The following is a 23,104-nucleotide window of genomic DNA, read 5'->3' on the forward strand; positions in this document are numbered from 1 at the left end:
CCAGAAACATCCACTCCACACTGTCCAACCACTGTTATTATAATCAGGCAGCCTTTAAGTGGTTTAAAGTGCAATGTCCCATGTAGACCAACAGCAAAACCTGTTACTCTTGCAAATGCTTGATGATGACATGCAGAAGGTTTTTATGGAATGTGAAAAGAGCTGCACCTCAATGCTGAATTTGACAGTGTTTTGAGAGTGGAGAACATGGAGGCCATCCAGATAACAAACTGTCAAATAAGAGAATGACCACTGCTGGCTTTAGGCTGCCCTCAGGTTTGGCACCCTAAGATACACGTGTACAGCTAGGATTCATTGCACACACTGTGAGCTTAAAGGGAGAATTCACCCCAAAAAATAATGACTTGTGCATTCTGCGTGCGGTCTGTCGGCTGAAGCTAGTTTGCTTGAATATATAAAGTTTTAAATATGGACATTTTTCTTACAAAAACGCATCCCTTTGCTTCAAAAGGCCTTTATTAACCCTCGGGAGTCGTATGGTTTCTTTTTTTTTAATGGATGAATGCATTTTTTCTGTCTTCAGAATTTGAAAAATATAAAAACATATATAAGAATATTTTTAAATATATCTCAGATTCTGTTTGTCTGAAAGAAGATTGGCCTACTTTGCTCTGATATTTCAGATGGCTCAGTCTATTGTGATTGGTCTACTCTGCTCTTATTGATCAGATGGACTAGTCTGTTGTGATCGGTCTACTCTGCTCTTATTGGTCAGATGGCTCTGTCTGTTGTGATTGGTCTACTCTGCTCTTATTGATCAGATGGACTAGTCTGTTGTGATCGGTCTACTCTGCTCTTATTGGTCAGATGGCTCTGTCTGTTGTGATTGGTCTACTCTGCTCTGATTGATCAGATGGCCAAGTCTGTTATGATTGGTCTATCATTTACAGCGTGTCTCAGAACCAAACACTCATTACCATATCTGAATTTCAGCTCCGTATCTTCTTCAGTACTTTTATACAAAGAGATACGAACAGTAACCATGGTGTTAATTCCAGTGTGAGTCCTCATCCTTTGGAAGTTCATGCAATTCATTTGCTTTCACAGCGCAGAAAACAGCGTCTTCTTGAAATGTCGAAAACACAAACCAAACTCTTCCAGGCCTCAGATACAACAACAGTGTTTGAGGGTCAAAGTAGACATTGTTCGTGGGCAGCTAGTGAAGACCATAGGCTGCCATTATGCAAATTTGTTACAGGCCTACAAAGGTACGAGCAGGAAGTAAGTTCAGATTGACTTCTTTCTTTTGGGAGACAATAATTCCAATCTTTGAAACAGTGCAGGTGTTTTACTTTCACAAACATCTATATTACACACTACATGAAAGATACAATCTGAAAAAGCATATTAGGGGAACTTTATGGCATTATAAGTCTGTGTTTTAGATTAATAGTGTGGGAAAAACATTGCCGATTGGTGCAGTCCTGCAATGAAGTAGTATAAAACTAATGGGGACAAACTCCAGCCTGCGGTTTTGAGAAGTCAAACTCTTCTAATGTAGTGAGGAAAATTCCTATATTCTGATTACCAAGAGATGTCAGATAATAATGATTGCTAAACCATATGGAAATAAAAATCAAGTGTGTTTTCACTGCTCTGTGAATTTTAGTCTTACTTTTCCCCTCTGAAAACTGATTTACTGTGGAGGATTGTGTCATTTTGACTAAAATATGTGTCTCTTGATTACTGCTACATATAATCTTCTACAATCAGGCTACTTGGTTACAGCTGCCAAGAATGTTGACAAATCCTAAGCATTTCTCTGACCCGTCTGCTTTGAGAAAACCCATGAAATCCCATGATGCTCAAGAAGTTGAGAATGACAATGAAAACAAGGATGTAGCCTATGGGCTAAATAATGGTCAGGTGTTAATTGAACTACAACATTATGACATTCAGCAAATATGCATTCACATCATTTAAACTAGAGGTCTCCAAACTTAGTCCTGGAGGGCCGCTGTCCTGCAAAGTTTAGCTCCAACCCCAACACACCTGAACCAGCTAACCAAGGTCTCACTAGGCATACAAGAAACTTTCACGGTGTGTTGAAGCTGGTGAGAGCTAAACTCTGCAGGACAGCAGCCTTCCAGGACCAGGTTTGGAGACCTCTGATTTAAACAAATCTTTCAATATCTAGTGAATCCAGTTTTTAGATCTTATGAAGTTAATTTTATGACTATACTGTACTATAATACTAAAGAGCATTGAATCATTTTTCAGAGGGCTGACTCATTGAATCATTCATTAAAATGATTTGTTCAAATGGCAAAATCATTCAGTAACGAAGTGTTGATCTGAGATGCATAACAGTTCTGCTGTGGTTTCATTTGGAAATTTTCATAGACTAAAAATAAAATGTTATTGAACACTTTTATAAAATCTGTATGACATTCACAATCGTGCCGATATATAGGAATGGCACTTTCGTGGCATTGCTATCATTTGATATAAGACTAAACCCAAGGAGGGAGAAATGTCCTGGCTGTTTGTTTGGTTCTTGCAAAGCGACTGACATACTCAATAATGTCAGCTTGCATATCTTTAAAACAATCATTATGGATATTATCGTAGACAAATAGACAACGGTTTTATTCCGAGATGTGTTTAACTGATGTATTTAAGAAAGTATCACCTGAATGTATTTTAGAATTCCTATCTTGTATTAATATGAAATGTCTTATACTAGTTTTTTTCTTTTGTTAATAGTATGAATTTTGTTGTTTATTCTGTTTATAGCCTTGTTGCTGACATGGCGGAAATAAATAAATATTATCGTAGACGATACATATCTCGCACCCATATGGCTAGTTCACATTTATCAGATGTAACGGAAAACTCTGGGAATCCTAGTGGTTAAAAGTTGTCTTTGTTTGTTTTTCTTCTGTTGATGTTGTCATCGAGATGTGATTTTATTAACAAATCAATGTTCTGTTTGAAGCCCTATCCAAATATGGGAAGGTGATGCCATGAAATAAAACAAACACTGAAGTAAAAATTCTTTACAGTGCTTATTGTCAGTGTGTACTGTAACTTTCAGTAAACTGAAAATTTCAGTGTCCATTTTTGTGTTAAATATTTATTTATTTATTTATTTTATTTTTTTTCAGAAAAGTAATATTTCTGCTATTAATCTCTTTCACTGCGAATGTTTCTGGCAATATGGAGCTAGATGATCTCTTCTTTTGTATGATGGTATTGGTAAATACCACATTCTCAAAGCACTTTGCTTCCGTTTTTCACTTCCGTTTGGGAATACTTTTCAGCCATTAATGAATTAATAAACTCTCCTAAGTCTTGTTGTGAGGTTTAGTGACTTCAGGAGTGTGTATATGAAGATATTTCCTGCATTTCCTTTAGGCTTTAGAAGCATCCGTTTGTCATAAAACGATGCCTGCCAGGCAAATCCCATCCGCACACATGACAGATGTGTCCTGTCAGTTACAGTATTTGTTTTAAAATGTTTACAGTCTGTTGATACAAGACTCCTCAGGGCTGTGTTTCAGATAGCGGGCCCTTATCATTTGACGTCATAACCCAGAATGACCTCGACAGTCAATTAATGTGAATGTTCTTTAGCAAAATATCTTCCCAGAATTCTGCAAAGCTTTTAAAATCTATCAGACGCTCGGTCACGCACGTATTGCCATGGTGTCTTGTTTGCCTATATCGAAATTAGAGCGGTTAATTGTGATGATGTTTCACAGCCTTGTCGGTTGCTAAGCAGGTGGACGTTTTACACAGGATGATACCCATTAACTTCCACTTGACTAACAGCCTAAATGGTTGTTGTTGTTGTTTTTTTCACCCTCACAGATGCCCGGTTTCGTGTCATGCCTTGGCGATCTAATAGTCACTGGAATCATCATCCTCTTCTCTGACCACGTCAAATCAGAGATATGGACCAATGAAGGTATGGATTGCCTGTATTTGTACCAAAGTGCTTCGGGATAGTTACAGCATACAAATTTTGTTGCTGCTAGTGTTTTGGATAAACAGCAATGTTGTGAAATATTATTACAATTTAAAAGGACTGTTTTTATTATAATATATTTTAAAATGTAATTTAATTCTGTGATGGATAGCTTAGTTACGTTAGCATTCGAATTTTGTTGCTGCTAGTATTTGGATTTGTGTTCCAGCATATGGAATTGGTCAAAAGTCTTTGTAGCGTGTCTTTGTTTAGTCAAAGCAGGATGAAATAACACTGAACAACTTCTCCAAATAGCAAAAAGATTCATCATGTGAAAATTCGAATTCAAAATTTTAATCCATACCAGGAACATAGCTATGGGCTTGTTTCGTAGAACAATAAACATCTGTGTTTAAAACTCCCAGTCTCCATTGCCCTACATATGGATTGCTCAATTAATGCAAGCCACTCTGGCTTGTGTGAGTGTGTTATGGCTGCTATTTCGCTGGCCAGCGAGAGAGAGAGAAATTTGAGAAATGTGGTGGGATTTCAAATAATATGCTTTTGCCAATATTTCCTGAAAGCCGACATTGAGCACGAGCGTTTCTTGAGCGCAGTTAGACCCCGGCCACTGGAACGACGCCACTCCCAGTGTGTGTGACTCTGTGCGCGTGTGTGTTTGCCTCTCTTTGTTTAACTCTTGGCAGTAAATGTCTGATATAAATACTGAAATCTGACTAGGCAGAAAAGCACAGTAATGTAAACACCTTGATTCTTGCTATAGAATCTCTGCTAGGCTTTTAAAGATGAACATATGAAGCAGTGGAATTGGGGGAAGCAGCTATTAAGCTGTAGCATGTTAGGCAGCATATAAATTATAGTTGTTAAACTACAATCAATTGGTACTTTTAAAAAATGTAAGAAGTAGTTTGCAATTGACAGAAAAATGTATGACAGCAAGATGAAAGCCGATCTGAGTATACGTACTGAGGTGTTTATTTCATACAAACTTTTATGTATTTTAATTTTTAAAGATTTGTAACATTTTGGAAAGAAGTCTTTCATGCTTACCAAGGCTGTATTTATTTAATTAAAAATACAGTAAAAAACAGTAATATTTTAAATATCATCACAATTTAAAGGTGCCCTAGAATTAAAAATTGAATTTATCTTGGCATAGTTGAATAACAAGAGTTCAGTACATGGAAAAGACATACACTGAGTTTCAAACTCCATTGTTTCCTCCTTCTTAAATAAATCTCATTTGTTTAAAAGACCTCAGAAGAACAGGCGAATCTCAATATAATACCGACTGTTACGTAACAGTCGGGGTGTACGCCCCCAATATTTGCATATGCCAGCCCATGTTCCCAACATTATGAAAGGCATTAGACAAGGGCAGCCAGTATTAACATCTGGATCTGTGCACAGCTGAATCATCAGACTAGGTAAGCAAGCAAGGACAACAGCGAAAAATGGCAGATGGAGCAATAATAACTGACATGATCCATGATATCATGATATTTTTAGTGATATTTGTAAATTGTCTTTCTAAATGTTTCGTTAGCATGTTGCTAATGCAGGCTACTGTTGGTTAAAGTTACCATCGTTTATTACTGTATTCACGGAGACAAGAGCCGTCGCTATTTTCATTTTTTAACACTTGCAGTCTGTATAATTCATAAACACAACTTCATTCTTTATAAATCTCTCCAACAGTGTGTAATGTTTGCTTTAGCCACGGAGTACTATCAAACTCGTTCAGAATCAAATATAAACACCCAAATAAATACTATACTCACATGACCCGAAGCATGCATACAGCATACATGACGAACATCTTGTAAAGATCCATTTGAGGGTTATATTAGCTGTGTGAACTTTGTAAATGCACTTTATTATAGAATCGCAAGCTCGATGGGCAGGGAGCATGAGATTTAAAGGGCCAGCAGCCCCTGAATCGGTGCATAGTTAATGATGCCCCAAAATAGGCAGTTAAAAAAATTAATAAAAAAAAAATCTATGGGGTATTTTGAGCTGAAATTTCACAAGTACATTCAGGGGACACCTTAGACTTATATTACATCTTGTAAAAAAAACGTTCGATGGCACCTTTAAAATGTTTTCTATTGAAATATATTTTAATATGTAGTTTATTACTGTGATCAAAGCATCATTACTTCAGTCGTCAGTGTCACATGATCCTTCAGAAATGATTCTAATATGTTGATTTGATGCTCAAGAAACATTTTTAATTATTATTATCAATGTTGAAAACAGATGAGCTGCTTCATTTTTTTTTTTTTTTTTTTTGCTGAAACTGTGATAACTTTTTAGAGACTTATGTCAAAAACAATAAAACATCTAAAAGATTCCAAACTTTTTAATCATTGTGTAATAAATCTATAAATTATAGAGATTTATTATCTAAATATTTTTTTATAATAAATTATAAATCTATAAATTCTATAAAATAGAATAGAGCTGTCAGTTATTTATTAAATGGAGAATAATTTGTATTTAGTTTCTTTTTAAGGGAAGAAAACAAAATTACTTATTCCAGAATTTATATTAATTCATTAACCCTATGGGGTCTGAGGCTAATTTGGGGCCCTGGAGAAGTTTTGACATGCCCTGACATTTATTTGTGCTTTTTTCAGTTGCTTATAAACATTTTAATTACAAAAGTCTCATTATACTGTATTCAGCACAAACTAGGCTACAATAATATGTGAGCAACAAGTATGTACTTTGTATTTTTGAGAGAATTACGTATATGCAGGGTTTTTAAAAAAAATAAAAAAAATAAGTCACTGATATAAGGCCTCAAAACACATACTAAATATTTTTGGTAACACTTTACTTGAAGGGGTGTGCATAAGACTGACATGACACCTTCATAATCATGACATGACACATGTCATGAATATGAAGGAGGGTTTATGAATGTTTATGACAACTGTCATTAAGTGTCATTCGCTCAGTTATGTCATTTTTAATGCAAAGATGACATTGTTTGAGATGTCAGAGTTATGACAACTTGACATAAACCAATACATCATAACCTGTCAGTATCTTTGTCATGACAACTTGACATCATTTAGCTTTATGGGTTAACATTAAACTGTCATGTGGTTGGTTTTGACATTGGCTGTCATGAGGCCATTATAATAGTGTCATAAATATGTATCTTGAGCTCAAGTACAGTGGTACAAATTGAACTTGTCATTAAAATGTCATTAAGTGACAATACTCTGACAAATAATTTTATAACAGCGTCAAGACTATTTTTCATTTCATGTTTTTTTTTTTTTTTTGTTTTTTTTGTTTTTTTTTAAGTTTCCTCCAACAGAAGGTCAGATAATAGACTATTTCAAATTTCATAAAAAAGATGACACTGTTATAAAATAATGGTAACACTTTATTTTAGAGTCTTTTAACTAGTTGCTTATTACTATTAGCATTCATATGGCTAAAATATTGGCTATTTATTAGTACTTATAAAGCACATATTAATGCCTTATTCTGCATGACCATATTTTACATTCTTAATCCTACCCAATACCTAAACCTAACAATTAACTACAATAAGCAGTAAATTAAGAGTTTATTGAGGGAAAAAGTCAGTTAATCGTTTATATATGTGTTCCCTATACTGAAGTGTTACCAAAATAATGTAATGTAATGTTAACCCATAAAGCTAATTAGTTTTTTTAAGTTTGATAATTAATCTGCTATGTCATGTTTATGACAGGTTATGATGTTTTGCTAATGTCAAGTTGTCATGACAAAGACACTGACAGGTTATGATGTATTGGTTTATGTCAAGTTTTCGTAACAAAGACATCTCAAACAATGTCATCTTTGCATTAGAAATGACATAATTGAGCGAATGACATTTAATGACAGTTGTCATAAACATGCATAAAACCTCCTTCATATTCATGACACGTGTCATGTCAAGATTATGAAGGTGTCATGTCAGTCTTATGCACACCCCTTCAAGTAAAGTGTTACCATATTTTTTCACAAGACTTTTGGGAACTATATATTTTAGTCTAGAGTTTTTGCTTCAAAGTGATGTAAAAACCATTCAGACACATAAAAGAATGTATTGATTTTAAATTTCTAAGACACTTTTTGTTTAGGATGGCCATATGCAAGGAGGCGTGAATCTTAATGAAAATTGCTGTGATTCACACCTGAGGAGATTAAGACCCTGCCCATAAGAGCCCCATAATGAGCCGCATAATGAGCCATTTAGTCAGGAATGTGACTGAGTGAACAAGAAAGAATGCAATGATAAAAGAAACATCATTTTTTTGTTTGTAGTTCATTTAAAATATAGTTAACTATATGATAATATAGTATGAGAGTCATTAAATTAAATTGCTGTATTTTAGTCCTTGCTTATACAGTAGATGAGGCAGAGGAAAGTTACCTATTTTATTTCAGCATGAGGGTGTTGTATCTGTGAGTATTACATGACGTCATATCTCTTATTAGTGGAAACAAGAAAGTGAAAAATGGCAAATGGGCAAATGACCTGTACCATCATGTATAAGTGTATCATTCAAATTTTCCCCATTGTCTAGAGAGTTAAAAAAGCAAACAAAATTTGCAATACATAGCAATATCGAATCACAATACTTGTAGAATCACAATTCATAAAAATCACAATACATGTCATATTGGCACCCAAGTATCATGATAGTATTGAATCGAGAGATATTGTCCCAGCCTTAGTTAACGTTAACTTCGACAGCTATATTTATTTATTTTATTTTAATATTTTATAGTTAAAAAAAAAAAAAAAACCTACACCCCCAATGCTTTCACTATAGAATGTAGGGGTTGCACAACTACTGATTTCTGCTAGTCAATTTCTTATCAAAACAATACTCGAGTTACTCGACTACTCGTGGTTCATGCTACTGTAAATGAAAAGACATGAAATAGTTCTTATCAATAAATGTATATTAAATCATAGCCTAATGCAGCAATTAAAACATTATAATTATGATATTACATATTTTAATTTGTATGTAACAGAGTAAAGCCAAATAAATCCATGATAACCTAGGTTGCGTCAACAGACGATGATCATGTAGCGATGATAGCCAGAGATATTGTCAAAAGCATCAAATACTTGCAATATTAAGAGGATTTGGCATTTCCAATTAATGTAGGCCTGTTACATTGTTCTAGTCTATTATTATTACTATTAGATTAGGCTACTTTTATTTTATTATTAAATTAATATTAATAAATTTGCCCCGCAATAATTTCATAGTGCATCACTACATAACTGATGTGCTGTGAGGATAATAAAAGATTAGGCTATTAGCTCCTCTTTGAAAATGTTTTAAACATGTTTTTAGGTCTGTTATACAATGAATTATAGGCCTATAATTAAAATTATTAATAGTCTATAATATTTCCTAACTCTGACTGCAGTCATCAATGAAAATTAAGAGCTACTTCAAGCACCGACTTAAAAAATACAACCTAACACAAAATACTATTATTCTCATTTGTTTCACTATATACGGGCCACAAGAAAAATAATGGAATAAATTAAGACAGTTATATACCGTTATCAGCATATTATGTTGAAATTCGTCTCTGAGAGAATATGGTCCATTAATGCAGCGTCAGACAGCTCCGTCACTTTTTACTTTCACTTTGAATAGCCTACTGAACGAGGTTAAGCTTTCACCGGCATAACTCTTGGGCAAAGTTTGCACGTTGCTTCTTGTGTGATATCCATTGGCTCCCCTTCTTGGTTTAAAACGGAAAGATTTACAATATTGTGATGTATCTCTCTCTTTTTTTAATTCATTAATAGTTAATGCACGCTCGAGCAGTCGATTGTTTCCGACAGCGCCGACTAGTGGTTGAAGTAGTCGATCTCTCGACTACTGGACTAGTCTATAAAAGCCCTAATAGATTGTAAAAAAAAAAAAAAGTTGACAGCATGTCTTCACTTTCCTCCACTGTTGAAAAATTAAGCCAAAATATCCCTGAAACGGTCATTGCTGATGACATCATATGGATCCTGAGTTTGCACAGTAGTGGAAAATTTTTAATAACTAATTAAAACCCTTAACTTATTTTAAAAAAACTAATAATTTTTTACAAATAATTATACTTATCATTTGTAAAAATGAAAACTTGAAATGTGATAAGAACTACCTAAAATGACAGGAACCAATTGTTTTTTTGTTTTTTTTTTTAGTTTGACTTGTGGCCCATTTGATTACATGTAGTGGGCAGGGTTTATGACCTATACTGCAGCCAGCCATCAGGGGGCGATCAAAATGTTTTGGCTTCACTTATCACTTGGCTCTGACGAAATTCCAGTGCTATTGGCTTGTTGATAACATAATCCCATGACAGCTCTGGAATAGAACAGCTCACATGTCTCCTGCTTTCAGTTTCAGACGTCCAGTTCGGTGGACTGGGCTCCAGGGTCACCCTCACATGCGGAGGCTCACATGGCGGGTACGTACTCCAGTCTATATTAAGTTTTTGCTTGAACTCCATCAGACTCCAGATCTAAGCTTTCCTGTAAGCAGTGATAATAGTGTGCTTAACCACCCTCTGTAGGGGCACAAGGCCAGTCCTTATAGGGTTTGGACACATTGAGGCTATTTAGGCGGGGTGGTGGTGGGGGGGAGATTGATTCCCCAGCCTCAGATTTTGGCAAGCCTTGTGTTTCATATAAATGCAGTTGTTGAGAAATCGTATTTCTCGCCAAAAATGATGCTGTCCAGGAGAACACGGCTGCCAAAAATAAGATTTGCAAGACACACAAATGAGTAACGCGATACGTAGGTCCAGTTGGCGTTGATAGCTGTTATTTGGTCGTAGGTATATCTTTGATTAGAGCAGGTTTGCAAGGAAACTAGGTGAAGGTTTTTTGACTGAGATGTTGACTTTGAGTTTTGGATGGGGTCGGCAGGTCTCTGGTGGAATGGCGGTTCAATGGGAGCTCAGTACCGCCGTGGCAAACACATGAGGGCTCGCTTACACTACTGAACACCACACACTCAATGGAAGGAAACTACAGCTGCCATGATGAACGAGGAACTTTACTGCAGTCCATCAAACTACGCCTGGGCCGTAAGTCAACTTCAGTGATACAGGAGTCCCTTGTTTCATGTTTTGACTGACAATGTGAATCATTTGATAAAATATATGAGAAAAAGGGTTTAAATAATTGCCTCAGGGTATATGCCATATTTAATTTAAAGGTGCCATCGAACATTTTTTTACAAGATGTAATATAAGTCTAAGGTGTCCCCTGAATGTGTCTGTGAAGCTTCAGCTCAAAATACCCCATAGATTTTTTTTTAATTCATCTTTTTAACTGCCTATTTTGGGGCATAATTAGAAATGCGCCGATTCAGGCTGCGGCCCCTTTAATTGCTTGCGCTCTCCGAAAAGAAGAAGCTCCATTGCTTCTGTCATCTTTAGAATGATGTTGGCTTCGATAAATGAAAGTGTTGTAGCAACATAAACATAAAGGATTTGATACTCTTTGAATCATGGGCTAGACTCTTTACACATTTCATTTTGGATCATACATCTAAGAAGAGCATATGAAGTGCTTGAGGCCTCTAAAATGGTGCTTCAAAGGGAAAGTGGTTCTAAACTGGTGGGCTGCGACCCAAAAATGGATCACAGGTCTGTTCTAATGTTCACAACTTTTACCATTAAGAATTGTTAATAATTGCTAGGCCTCCCCTTTTGAAAAAGAAGCTTGCTTAATTGTACTGAATGTACACTTGTAGTGTACTTCAGAATTATATGATCTTTAACTTCAACATGTTATTTTAATTTGCGAATAGTAATATACTGTACATTTTGAACACGTTTAATAATTAAGTGCATTCAGCAGCATAGTAGTTTTTGCTGTGGTGTTGAAATTGATATTGAGGATCATATTCATATGACAGCTGCATCTTGTGATTGCGTGATGCCCCTCTAAAACGGTGCTTGTACTAGGACAAATTCTTGGAAAGCAAGGAAATGTACCAGTTAAAAGGAAGCACTATGTGCCCCGGGAGCTGCAAAAGAAAGTGTGCAGTTGTACGCCCTTTCTGTTTAACTCAGGGCACTTCCGCTAACAGGAAGTCACTACATCACAGCTCCACAGTTTCCTGATAGGAAGGGTGAGATTGCTTGTTCTAGCATGTGTGTACGTTTAGTCTGCCTTATTACATACCCTCTTGTCCTTGAATGTAGCGCATGTGCTAAACCAGTGGTTCTCAACTCCAGTCCTCGAGACCCACTGCTCTGCACATTTTGTATGTCTCTCTTATCTGACACACTCAGTTCAGTTCATGGAGCTCTCTCCTTGAGAGCTGATGATCTGAATCAGGTGCGTTAAATAAGGGAGACATACAAAATGTTCAGAGAGGTGGGTCCCGAGGACTGGAGTTGAGAACCACTGTGCTAAACCATTCTCTTGTGCCGTCTATCTGTTTGGATGTTTTGGATTGCGTTCACAGATAGAGTTTATTGTGTCTAAAGTTATCTCATGAGATATTTTTGTCTTCTTCTTCTTTTAGATCCGCCTCATTTCGTCAGTGTTTCTTGCCATATGCCGAATCATATGAAAATCTACTGCTCCTGGGTACAAACTAAGACAACAGATCTGCCCACAATGTACAGAACCTCCTACAGGTGCAGTCTCCTCTTGTTTTGTATAAAATTATATATATATATATATAATATCAGAAATGTTTCTTCAGCATCAAATCAGCATATTAGAATAATTTCTGAAGCATCATGTGACACTGAAGACTGGAGTAATGATGCTGAAAATTCAGCTTTGGATCACAGGAATAAATTACATTTTAAAATATATTCACATAAAAACACTTATTTTAAGTTGTAATAATATTTCATAATATTACTGTTGTTACTGTATTTTTCATCAAATAAATTCAGCCTTTTGAGATTCACTTCCTTTACTGTTACTTCTGCTGTTTTATACAGTGTTAAAGGCAAATTCGAACCCTGCGAGCAGGAGCATATTGGCATGAATGAGTGCACGATTACTAACCCACCGTTCTGGAGTTCCTCGAAGGTCCTTGTAAACATCACAGAAATCAACCCCCTGGGATCCAACTCCACCATTATCCAAATAGATACTCATGAACTCTGTAAGTCTATATGCCTTCATATTCTTATAATATTCATATATCTTCTCCCCAACCTCAACGAGTAATCAGTAGAGTTGAGAAACTTTCTTAAAGGTTCCTTCAGGTCTTTTAGTGTAGCACTTGGTTTCATAACCCCCCAACCCCCCCCCCCCCCCCCCCCTTTTTTTTTTTTCTGCTCTACATAATAAGATTTCATATCTTTTATTATATGGTTTCAGTAAAACCTGATCCTCCGGAGGATGTTCAAGTTCTTCACGTGGAAGGTCAGCCCACACAGTTATTGGTCAAATGGAATTGGCCTTCATCCTGGGCGGCTGAAATCATGCACGCTTTTCCCTTAACATTCTTACTGCGCTACCGGCCGATTGGCTCCAACTACTGGTCAATGGTAAGAATCGTGTACAGTACAAACAATGAACGTCAATGGTTAGATATTATTGGTTGACAATCATATAATGTTCTGAGGTTAGTAAAGTGTGTAGGGAGAAATATAATAATAATAATAATAATAAATGTTGTAATAATGTAACAATGAATGAATAAATTATCATAAGCATGAACACCTGAAACACCATTTACACTGTTTTTTCTCTCTTTTCACACAACCTAAGTTAAAAGAATAATTAAAATCTGAATAATACATAATCAGATATTATTTACTCACTCTCATGTTGTTCAAAAAGAACACACACACACACACACACACACACACACACACACACACACACACACAGAGCCCTCATATCTCAGAGCCCCACAGACATAGGCTGATCTTATCTGCTTTCACCAGGCAGCTTGGCCTTTCATCAGACAACCAGATGTTGGCTGTCTTCAGATCCCTATGTGTGTGTGTGTGTGTGTGTGTGTGTGTGTCCTTGTGGGGACATTTTCTGGTCCCCAAGAGGAAAACAGCTTATAAATCATAGTGTTTTTTTTTTGTTTTGTTTTTATTGAAAATGTAAAAATGCAGAATGTTTTCTGTGATGGGTAGGTTTGAGAGTTTGTACAGTATAAAAGTCATTATGTCTATAGAACGTCCCCATAAAACATGAAAATTGCTGTTGCATTGCGTTCCAAAATTCCTAAAAGTTTCTAAAAACCATTAAGTCTATGAAATACCCCAATAAAACATGGAAACCCAGTGTGTGTGTGTGTGTGTGTGTGTGTGTGTGTGTGTGTGTGTGTGTGTGAAAAATTCATTCAAGGAAACATTAATTTGATCAAAAGTGATAGTAAAGACATGTTACAAAAGATTTCTATTTCAAATAAATGCTGTTCCTTCGAGCTTTCTATTCATCAAAGAATCCTGAAAAAATGTGTCATGGCTTCCATAAAAACATTAATCACCACAACTGTTCTCAACATTGATAATAATAATAAATGTTTCTTAAGGCAGCAAATCGGCATATTAAAATGATTTCTGAAGGATCATGTGACACTGAAGACTGGAGTAATGATGCTAAAAAATTCAGCTTTGATCACAGGAATAAATTACATTTTAACATATATTTTAAACATTAAAAACATTTAAACATTAAAAAATCTTACCGACCCCAACATTTGGAACAGTAGTGTATATACACATTTTTGTCACAAATTATCATCATAACAGCTTGAGCGGAATCAGTCTGTCTGTATCAGTCTGGACAGTGTTATCCATCCTTTGTTAAATGGATGTATGTATTGATCATTCCTCAGCTGGAGACTGAGAACACAAGTCTAAAGATCATGGACGCTCTGGTGGGTCACCTGCATCAGATCCAGATCAGAGCTCAGGATGCCCTGATCAACCACAGCCAGTGGAGTGAATGGAGTCATGTGGTGGATGCCCGCCCGTGGATTGGTCAGAGTTAGTCAACACTCACACGCGCACACACACACACACACACAAAAGACACCTCACACATAAACACTCAATAACAAATGTAACCAATGCAATTTAAAAATACAATCCTTACAGTTAATGTTACAGTTAAAGGTGCAGTAAGGGATTTTTGAAAAATGCTGTTGAAAGTGGATCGGACTGAGCACCAAAATATACGTGTAGCCAATCAGCAGTAAGGGGCGTATACACTCATGATGGGGGAGGAGAGAGATCAGTACATGAGGCAGACATTAACAGAATGACTATAGAAAGAGAGAGGGCAGAGAAAATACAAAAGAGGACCTTAAAGCCTTAAAAATAAGGGTTACGAACAGGCAAGAGGTTAATATCATTAAAGTGATAGTTCACCCAAAAATGAAAATTTGATGTTTATCTGCTTACCCCCAGAGCATCCAAGATATAGGTGACTTTGTTTCTTCAGTAGAACACAAATGATGATTTTGAACTCCAAACGTTGCCGTCTGTCAGTGGTATAATGAGTGTCAATGGGAATTCCATCTATAAGAGTCAAAAAAACATGTACAGACAAATCCAAATTAAACCCTGCGGCTCGTGACGACACATTGATCACACAAACCGATCGTTTCGTGTCTTAGGACATCAATGTGTCGTCAGGGTTTAATTTGGATTTGTCTGTACATGTTTTTTTGACTCTTATAAATGGAGTTTCCATTGACACTCATTATACGGCTGACAGACGGCAACGGCTGGAGTTAAAAATCATCATTTGTGTTCTACTGAAGAAACAAAGTCACCTACATCTTGGATGCCCTAGGGGTAAGCAGATAACATCAAATTTTTATTTTTGGGTGAACTATCCCTTTAATATCATAGAAACTTTCCAGCCCTGGAGAGACCTTAAGGAGCGAAAAAGCCTAAAAACAGACACAGAGGTTACTTTATTTCTTTTTGATATGTAAGTAATGTTGGTTTTGCTGTGTTTCACGGAACTAAAATATGCTGTCTTTTGCTTAAATATACTTATGTGTCATCTTCCCTTGTTTGTTCATTTGTATTATTATTATTATTATTATAAGCTTGGAACATTTAAACCTCATCCACCGCCCATTTCAAGCATTGGATGTGTGTCCAAAAAGTGAGATAATATACTCCTAATATATCTTTTTCTTTTGTTTCCCCTTTTAGTAATCGTTATAACTCCTTAATCTTGTCAAATTTGTAATATATCAGTTACTTAGACTATCATGTTATGTAGGGAGAGGTTCATGAAAACTGTGTTTGTTATTTGGGGGGGATGGAAGGGATGACTTTGCCATCGAAGGAGTAGTGAAGCTAAATAACAATTAGACATTCGACCTGAATTGTTATAGTAACAAATTGCTTTCACTTATTGATGACGTTATACCCTCGGCTGGTATGCACAGCAGATTCCTCCATAGTCGTTGCCTGTGTTGCATAGCGTCTACGTAGATGTAGGGGCAGAGGCACCAAGATAGGTGTGTGATCCTTTTGGGTATAGGGGCGTGTTTGTTTTGGTAATTTTAAATATCAACAGCGTTTTCCAGAAATCGCTTACTGCACCTTTAATATGCAGCAATGCCTGGTTTGACATGAACAGAAATGGAAAAAATACATTTTTAAAACAATAGTTATATTTATGTGTGTAGAGATCTTAGAATTCAGTTTGTACTATAACAATAATGCATGCGGATCATATTAGTTGAAATACTATATGGAATATTTTGGTAACACTTTACAACAAGGTCCTATTAGTTAATGCATTAACTAACATTGATTAACAATAATCAATAAATTAATCTTGGTTAATGTTAGTCAATAAAAATACAACTATTCTTTGTTAGTTCATGTTAGTTAAGGTCTGTTAAATTATATAAATTGAACACAATCGGTGATATTTTAATAAATATCCTGACGCATCCGAGCTTTATAATGGCAGTAAGCAACGAGTATGAGCTAAAGAAAGTGCCTCCATCTACATCCATCTATAATATAAACATATTCCACATGTCTCCGGGGGGTTAATAAAGGCCTTCTGAAGCGAAGCGATGCATTTGTGTAAAAAAAAAAAAAAAATCCATATTTAACAAGTTAAGTAAAATGTCTAGCTTCCGCTAGACCACCTTCCATGTTCTACTTACGAAGAAAGTGCAACACTCTCGCGGTTCAAAACGCTTACGCTACGTCCAACGCCTTCCCTAATCAACTTGCAGAAAAAGCTTAACTGTTTTTTTTCCTAAGTTGAATACAGAAGGTGGTCTGGCAGAAGCTAAATATTTTGTTAAAGCTAAATATACTTGTTAAATATGTTTGGGTTTTTTGTACACAAACACATCGCTTCGCTTCAGAAGGCCTTTATTAACCCCCCAGAGCCGTGTGGAGTACACGTTTTGATGGATTGATGTGGATGGAAGTACTTTCTTCAGCTCATACTCATTGGTCCCGTATAAAGCTTGGATGTGTCAGGATATTTATTAATATTTCTCTGATTGTGTTCATCAGAAAGAAGAAAGTCATATACACCTAGGATGGCTTGAGGGTGAGTAAAGCTTGGGGTAATTTTCATTTGAAAGTAAACTAATCCTTTAACCTTTTGTTAATGTTAGTTAAAAAATATTCATGTTAGTTCAGAAAGCATTAACTAATGTTAACAAATACAACATTTGATCTTAATAATGTATTAGTAAATATTGAGATTAACATTAACTTAGATAAACAAATGCTGTAGAAGTATTGTTAGTTTTGGGTTAGTTCACCTAAAAATGAAATTTATGTCATTTATTACTTACCCTCATGTCGTTCCACACCCATAAGACCTTTGTTAATCTTCAGAACACAAATTAAGATATTTTAGTTGAAATCCGATGGCTCCGTGAGGCCTCCATAGGGAGCAATGACACTTCCTCTCTCAAGATCCATAAAGGTACTAAAAACATATTTAAATCGGTTCATGTGAATACAGTGGTTCAATATTAATATTATAAAGCGACGAGAATATTTTTGGTGCGCCAAAAAAACAAAATAACGACTTCTTTAGTGATGGCCGATTTCAAAACACTGCTTCAGGAAGATTCGGAGCACAAATGAATCAGTGTATCGAATCATGATTCAGATCACGTGTCAAACTGCCAACAGCTGAAATCATGTGACTTTGGCGCTCCGAACACCAGATTCGATACACTGATTCATTTGTGCTCCAAATCTTCCTTATTATAAAGTGTTACTACTTTTGATTTTAATAATATGTTTTAGTAAATGTTGAAATTGATATTAACTAAAATTAATCAGTGCTTTAGAAGTATGTTTTCATTGTTAGTTCAGGTTAACTAATGGAACCTTATTGTAAAGTATTACTAATATTTCTCTATTTTTTTTTTTTGTCACACCGTAAGTTTTAAACAGATGCTGCTTTTAATTCACTGCTTTTAATGCTCAATGTTTAATGCTAAATGCATATGTATGAATCAAAACCACTGTTTTTCTTGGAGAAGTGTTTCATGTACTATATATTACCCATCATATATCAAATCTTTCAGATAACTAATGTAATAATAGTGTAAATCAAATTGCACAGCTATCATGATTCTTCAGGATATTGGACTGTTCTAAGGAAGATATCTGATCAATTTAATAAAGGAAGATAATTATATTTAGATGCTGGCAACTCATGTTCAACAGATTACTTTCTGTCTTGTGGTTTGCTGTGTAGAACACACTACACTAGTGCACTACAGTGGAGCTGTCTATCTATGTCAACCTTACTAAAAAAAGTAGCAACAGAATATTGTTTTATCCTTGCTGGTTTTCAGACAGTAAACATGCATGCTGTCCACTGTATGAATGCAAATTAAATGATGAGCTTTGGATCATCAAGTGGAAATCTGTTGAGGAAAACTTATTTTGACATGACTTTTGAGGGGAGTTGGTCATGAATAATTCAGAAGTAGTATAAATATATATAATTATATTTGTTTTGCAATTTTAGAGCCTTGGGAAGAGCCAACAGAATCAATTATTTGTTGCTTTCCAAGTTTCGATACGCCATTTCCAGTGAGGACAACAGACAAATCCCCAGGTATTTGCTTGAGTTTCATACTCCATTAGTATTTATTTATTTATTTAAAATTACATTGTGCAACAAGTGATCTTTTTACTCATAGTTACTGAGAAGTCTTGGCAGTGAATGTTAAATGCAGTCACAGATTAAACACAAAGTATAAAATGTATTTGAGATTTTAGCCAGATTTTTTTTTTCACCCCCTAAATATTATCCAGATGGTTTGGGCTTGTTTGTAGTGGGTGGAGTTTTCCCCATCATCTGGCTTTGACCAATCAAAGCGTACCATCCTTCCCTAATGCAGTCATGTGGCAGACACCAACATGACTCATTCTGCTCTTCATTAGCTAACTGTTTCCAGGCCATTTATTTATAACTACTCATCTAGCATGTGTACATGCTGTACAATTGCAAGAGCTCAAGGATGGAATGAAGTAAATATATTTGACTCAAACATTTTTTGATAAATGTGTCAAAATAAATCATGTAGTGACCAAAGAAATTTAAACTAATTATAACATTTTTTGAGCTTTTCAAAGTAGCCACACTTTGCCTAGAATAACTGGAGCATAAAAGCTTTTGTTCACACAGGAAAGTATTCATTTCTTGAGCGCTATATGCTTAAAGGGATAGTTCACCCAAAAATTAAAATTTGATGTTTATCTGCTTACCCTCAGGGCATCCAAGATGTAGATGACTTTGTTTCTTCAGTAGAACACAACCGTATAATGAGTGTCAATGGGAACTCGATCTATAAGAGTCAAAAAAACACACACAGACAAATCCAAATTAAACCCTGCGGAAACGAAACGATCAGTTTGTGCGAGAAACTGAACAGTATTTATATCATTTTTTACCTCTAAAACACCACTATGTCCAACTGCATTCAGCATCCGGTTAGTGAGGTCAAAAAAACGGAAATGATGTGTCGCGCTTTGCTTCAATGAGTCCGAGACATCACTTCCGTTGTCAGAGCGCGATCAGACCTCACTAACCGGATGTGGAGGGCAGTTGGACATAGTGGTGTTTTAGAGGTAAAAAATGATTTAAATACTGTTCGGTTTCTCGCACAAACCGATCGTTTCGTGTCTTAGGACACCAATGTGTCGTCACGAGCCGCAGGGTTTAATTTGGATTTGTCTGTGCATGTGTTTTTTCGACTCTTATAGATGGAGTTCCTATTGACATGCATTATACGGCTGACAGACAGCAACGGTTGGAGTTAAAAATCATCATTTGTGTTCTACTGAAGAAACAAAGTCACCTACATCTTGGATGCCCTGGGGGTAAGCAGATAAACATCAAATTTTCATTTTTGGGTGAACTATCCCTAAGATGAAAATATACTGTAATAATGTAGTTTATGCTTTTAGACATAGAAATTTCGAGGCAAATAAAATAAAATAACTTGTTTAACAAAAACAAGGAAATTATTATTGTTGTTATTATTATTATTATTATTATTATTATTATTTTTACTAAGTTTTTATGTTATTAGTTTTATAAATGTTATCCATAGTAATACTTAAAATAAAATGTGTGTGTGTATATATATATATATATATATATATATATATATATATATATATATATATATATATATATATATATATATATATATATATATATTAAAAATATTGTGTTTGTTGTTTATTTTTGTGTGTTTGTTTTGTTTATTTTTTCTTGTTTTGTGTGTTTGTTGTTGGTTTTGTTGTTTTTTGTTTTGTTTTTTCTTGTTTTGTGTGTTTGTTTTGTGTTTTGTTGTTTTTGTGTGATGTATTTTTTGTTTGTGTTTATTTTTTGTGTTGTGGTTTGTGTTTTGTTGTGTTTTGTTTTGTTTCATTTTGTTTTGTTTCGTTTTTTGCCTTAGATTCATCATTACATCAAAACGGAAGCCTCGGACTGTTGGTTTTGTTGGGGCTGTTTGCAGCGGTCATGGTGGCTGTGTTATTAACTATCATCGTGCTTCTATGGTGAAAATTGTGCTACATTTATCTATATTTCATAACTAAATATATACAAATCAGTTGCAACAATATGCAAGAGATATATTAATTGTTCGTTTTATAGGGTGAGGCAAAGGAAACAAGACAATGTGAAGAAACAGGAACTGACTTCCATGGTGAAGATGAAGTCCATACCGATCTAAAGTAAGCTGGTGTAGACGACTGTCTCCATTCTTACATTCCTTGCATCTGCTGCTTTGGCGATTGGCCCATCTTGGTTTAAACAGTCTGGAAGAGAATGCATGCTAAACGATCCTTTTATGGTTACTATGTTGATACTTGGAGTATATCATCAGTGTGCTGCCCTCCATTTTTATTGCATAGAAAACAAACTCAGTCAAAAATGCAGTCAACAAAACCGACTAGACTACTTCTTGACTTTTCTTTAGCTTCAAGGAAGGCTAAATTCATACATTTTGGGAGTGAAAACTGCATTTAAACGTGGGAGTGAATCCCCTAATTTATAGTTTAGTGTGTGTACTGAATATAATAGTCACTCCTGAACTTACTTTGCTTGACATAGTCATAACCAAAGCAATGTTTTTGCATTTTGCATTTATGAACAAGAAACAGCTTAACTCGATCATTTTTAATAAGTAATATTAGCGACATGAGATATTTTATTGTTAGTAAATCACCATCAACAAGGGCAGTATGTGTTGTTTATGTTATTGTTGTTGAGTCACTGCCTCTAAATAGCGCGCTCTCTCTCTCTCTGCACTGTAGTTTAATGTGGTTTGCAGATAGACCGCAGGTCTAGTGCGAGAACATCTGTGGAGACAGTAATTTACAAACGAGTCAAGACAAATGCCTCAGATTCTGTATTTTTCTGGCATCACACCTCAGCCAAGTTGTTCAAAAGAAAGGCACTTACATTTAAAGTACATCAATTCGAGTCATATTAATGCCGATAGCAGATAAAGAATTCACATTATCGTAGAGAATGCATTGTAGAAATAGACCGATCTGTTTTCTCGAGTTAGCAACATTAATCAAGGGGGCGGAGCTCAGCAATTGGCCAAATCACATTGAACTAAATGTGATCATTTACAAAAAAATGATCTTACATATGATTTACATAAATTGGTTTTGCTAGTGTTTTTGAATGAGGCCGTACTGAAGTGATTAAACTCTCAAAAGAGGAGTGCCAATCGTATTTAGCTGCAGTGTGCTCATAAGAACCCCGAGGCTACAAATGTTCATTTGCCATTATTGATTAGAACAAAAACTTGGCTTATTAATATTATAGAGCAGGTGGTACATGATCCATTTACGGTAATAGCTAGTTTATTTATTGTCTACTTTATATGAGCTCTGAATGTTGTAAATTAGTAATGCTAAAAGCTAAAGACTGACAACATAAACCGCATCTGTTCAGTTTGAACTTTGCGACTTTTCATTCATCTTTAGATATAAATTTGTGACTCGAGTGGGAAAATGTAAACATGATGATTTATATGAGAAGCGCCTGCTCTATATTAGCCTGTAATCTTCCAAACTCTACCACATGGTGTAATAATTAATACTTGCATGAAAATGAATATTCTGTCATTATTCACTCACTCTCATGTCATTCCAAATCTGTATGCTGTTATTTATTTCTTCTTCTTCTTCTTCTTCTTCTTCTTCTTCTTCTTCTTATTATTATTATTATTATTTTATTAATGGTAAAAAGAAAAAAAATCAAGTTTCAAAAGACATGAGTGTGGATAAATGAATTTTGAATTTTTAAGTCAATATAAAATATCAGACAAAGCAAATACAAAATATACAATAAAATACACTACCAATTAAAAACTTGGGGTTGGTAAGATTTTTTATTTATTTATTTATTTATTTTTTTGAAAAAAAAAAAAAATGGACACTTGTTTCCGCCATGGAATAAACACCTAATTTTTATTAATTTACCTTAGACTTTTTATCTCACAATATGTGAGTGTGAGTTGAAAGCTGACAATTCAAGTTTATATCTTGCAATTTTGAGTTTATTTCTCACAATTCTGGGTTTGTTTCTCGCAATTCTGACTTTTTCCCTAAAAAAATGGTGAGATATAAACTCAAAATTACAAGAAA

At 35.2% G+C, this 23,104-nt stretch overlaps 1 protein-coding gene across 2 annotated transcripts in view; it reads left to right on the forward strand.

The window, feature by feature from the left end:
- The window catches only part of il11ra (interleukin 11 receptor, alpha), a 43,547-nt gene that overhangs the window by 14,923 nt on the left and 5,520 nt on the right, over positions 1-23,104 (forward strand). The window contains exons 2-11 of one of the 2 annotated variants that reach the window (XM_048175359.1): positions 3,835-3,931; positions 10,369-10,435; positions 10,896-11,056; positions 12,508-12,622; positions 12,938-13,104; positions 13,323-13,492; positions 14,803-14,953; positions 18,954-19,043; positions 20,896-20,998; positions 21,096-21,175. In XM_048175359.1, coding sequence (XP_048031316.1) covers positions 3,835-3,931; positions 10,369-10,435; positions 10,896-11,056; positions 12,508-12,622; positions 12,938-13,104; positions 13,323-13,492; positions 14,803-14,953; positions 18,954-19,043; positions 20,896-20,998; positions 21,096-21,174 — 1,200 coding nt within the window. In that variant the 3' untranslated portion in view covers position 21,175. The remainder of the gene's footprint in view (positions 1-3,834; positions 3,932-10,368; positions 10,436-10,895; positions 11,057-12,507; positions 12,623-12,937; positions 13,105-13,322; positions 13,493-14,802; positions 14,954-18,953; positions 19,044-20,895; positions 20,999-21,095; positions 21,176-23,104) is intronic. The other variant, XM_048175364.1, reaches the window with a different exon arrangement.

This window comes from Megalobrama amblycephala, linkage group LG2, assembly GCF_018812025.1.
Source record: "Megalobrama amblycephala isolate DHTTF-2021 linkage group LG2, ASM1881202v1, whole genome shotgun sequence".
Classification (NCBI taxonomy): domain Eukaryota; kingdom Metazoa; phylum Chordata; class Actinopteri; order Cypriniformes; family Xenocyprididae; genus Megalobrama; species Megalobrama amblycephala.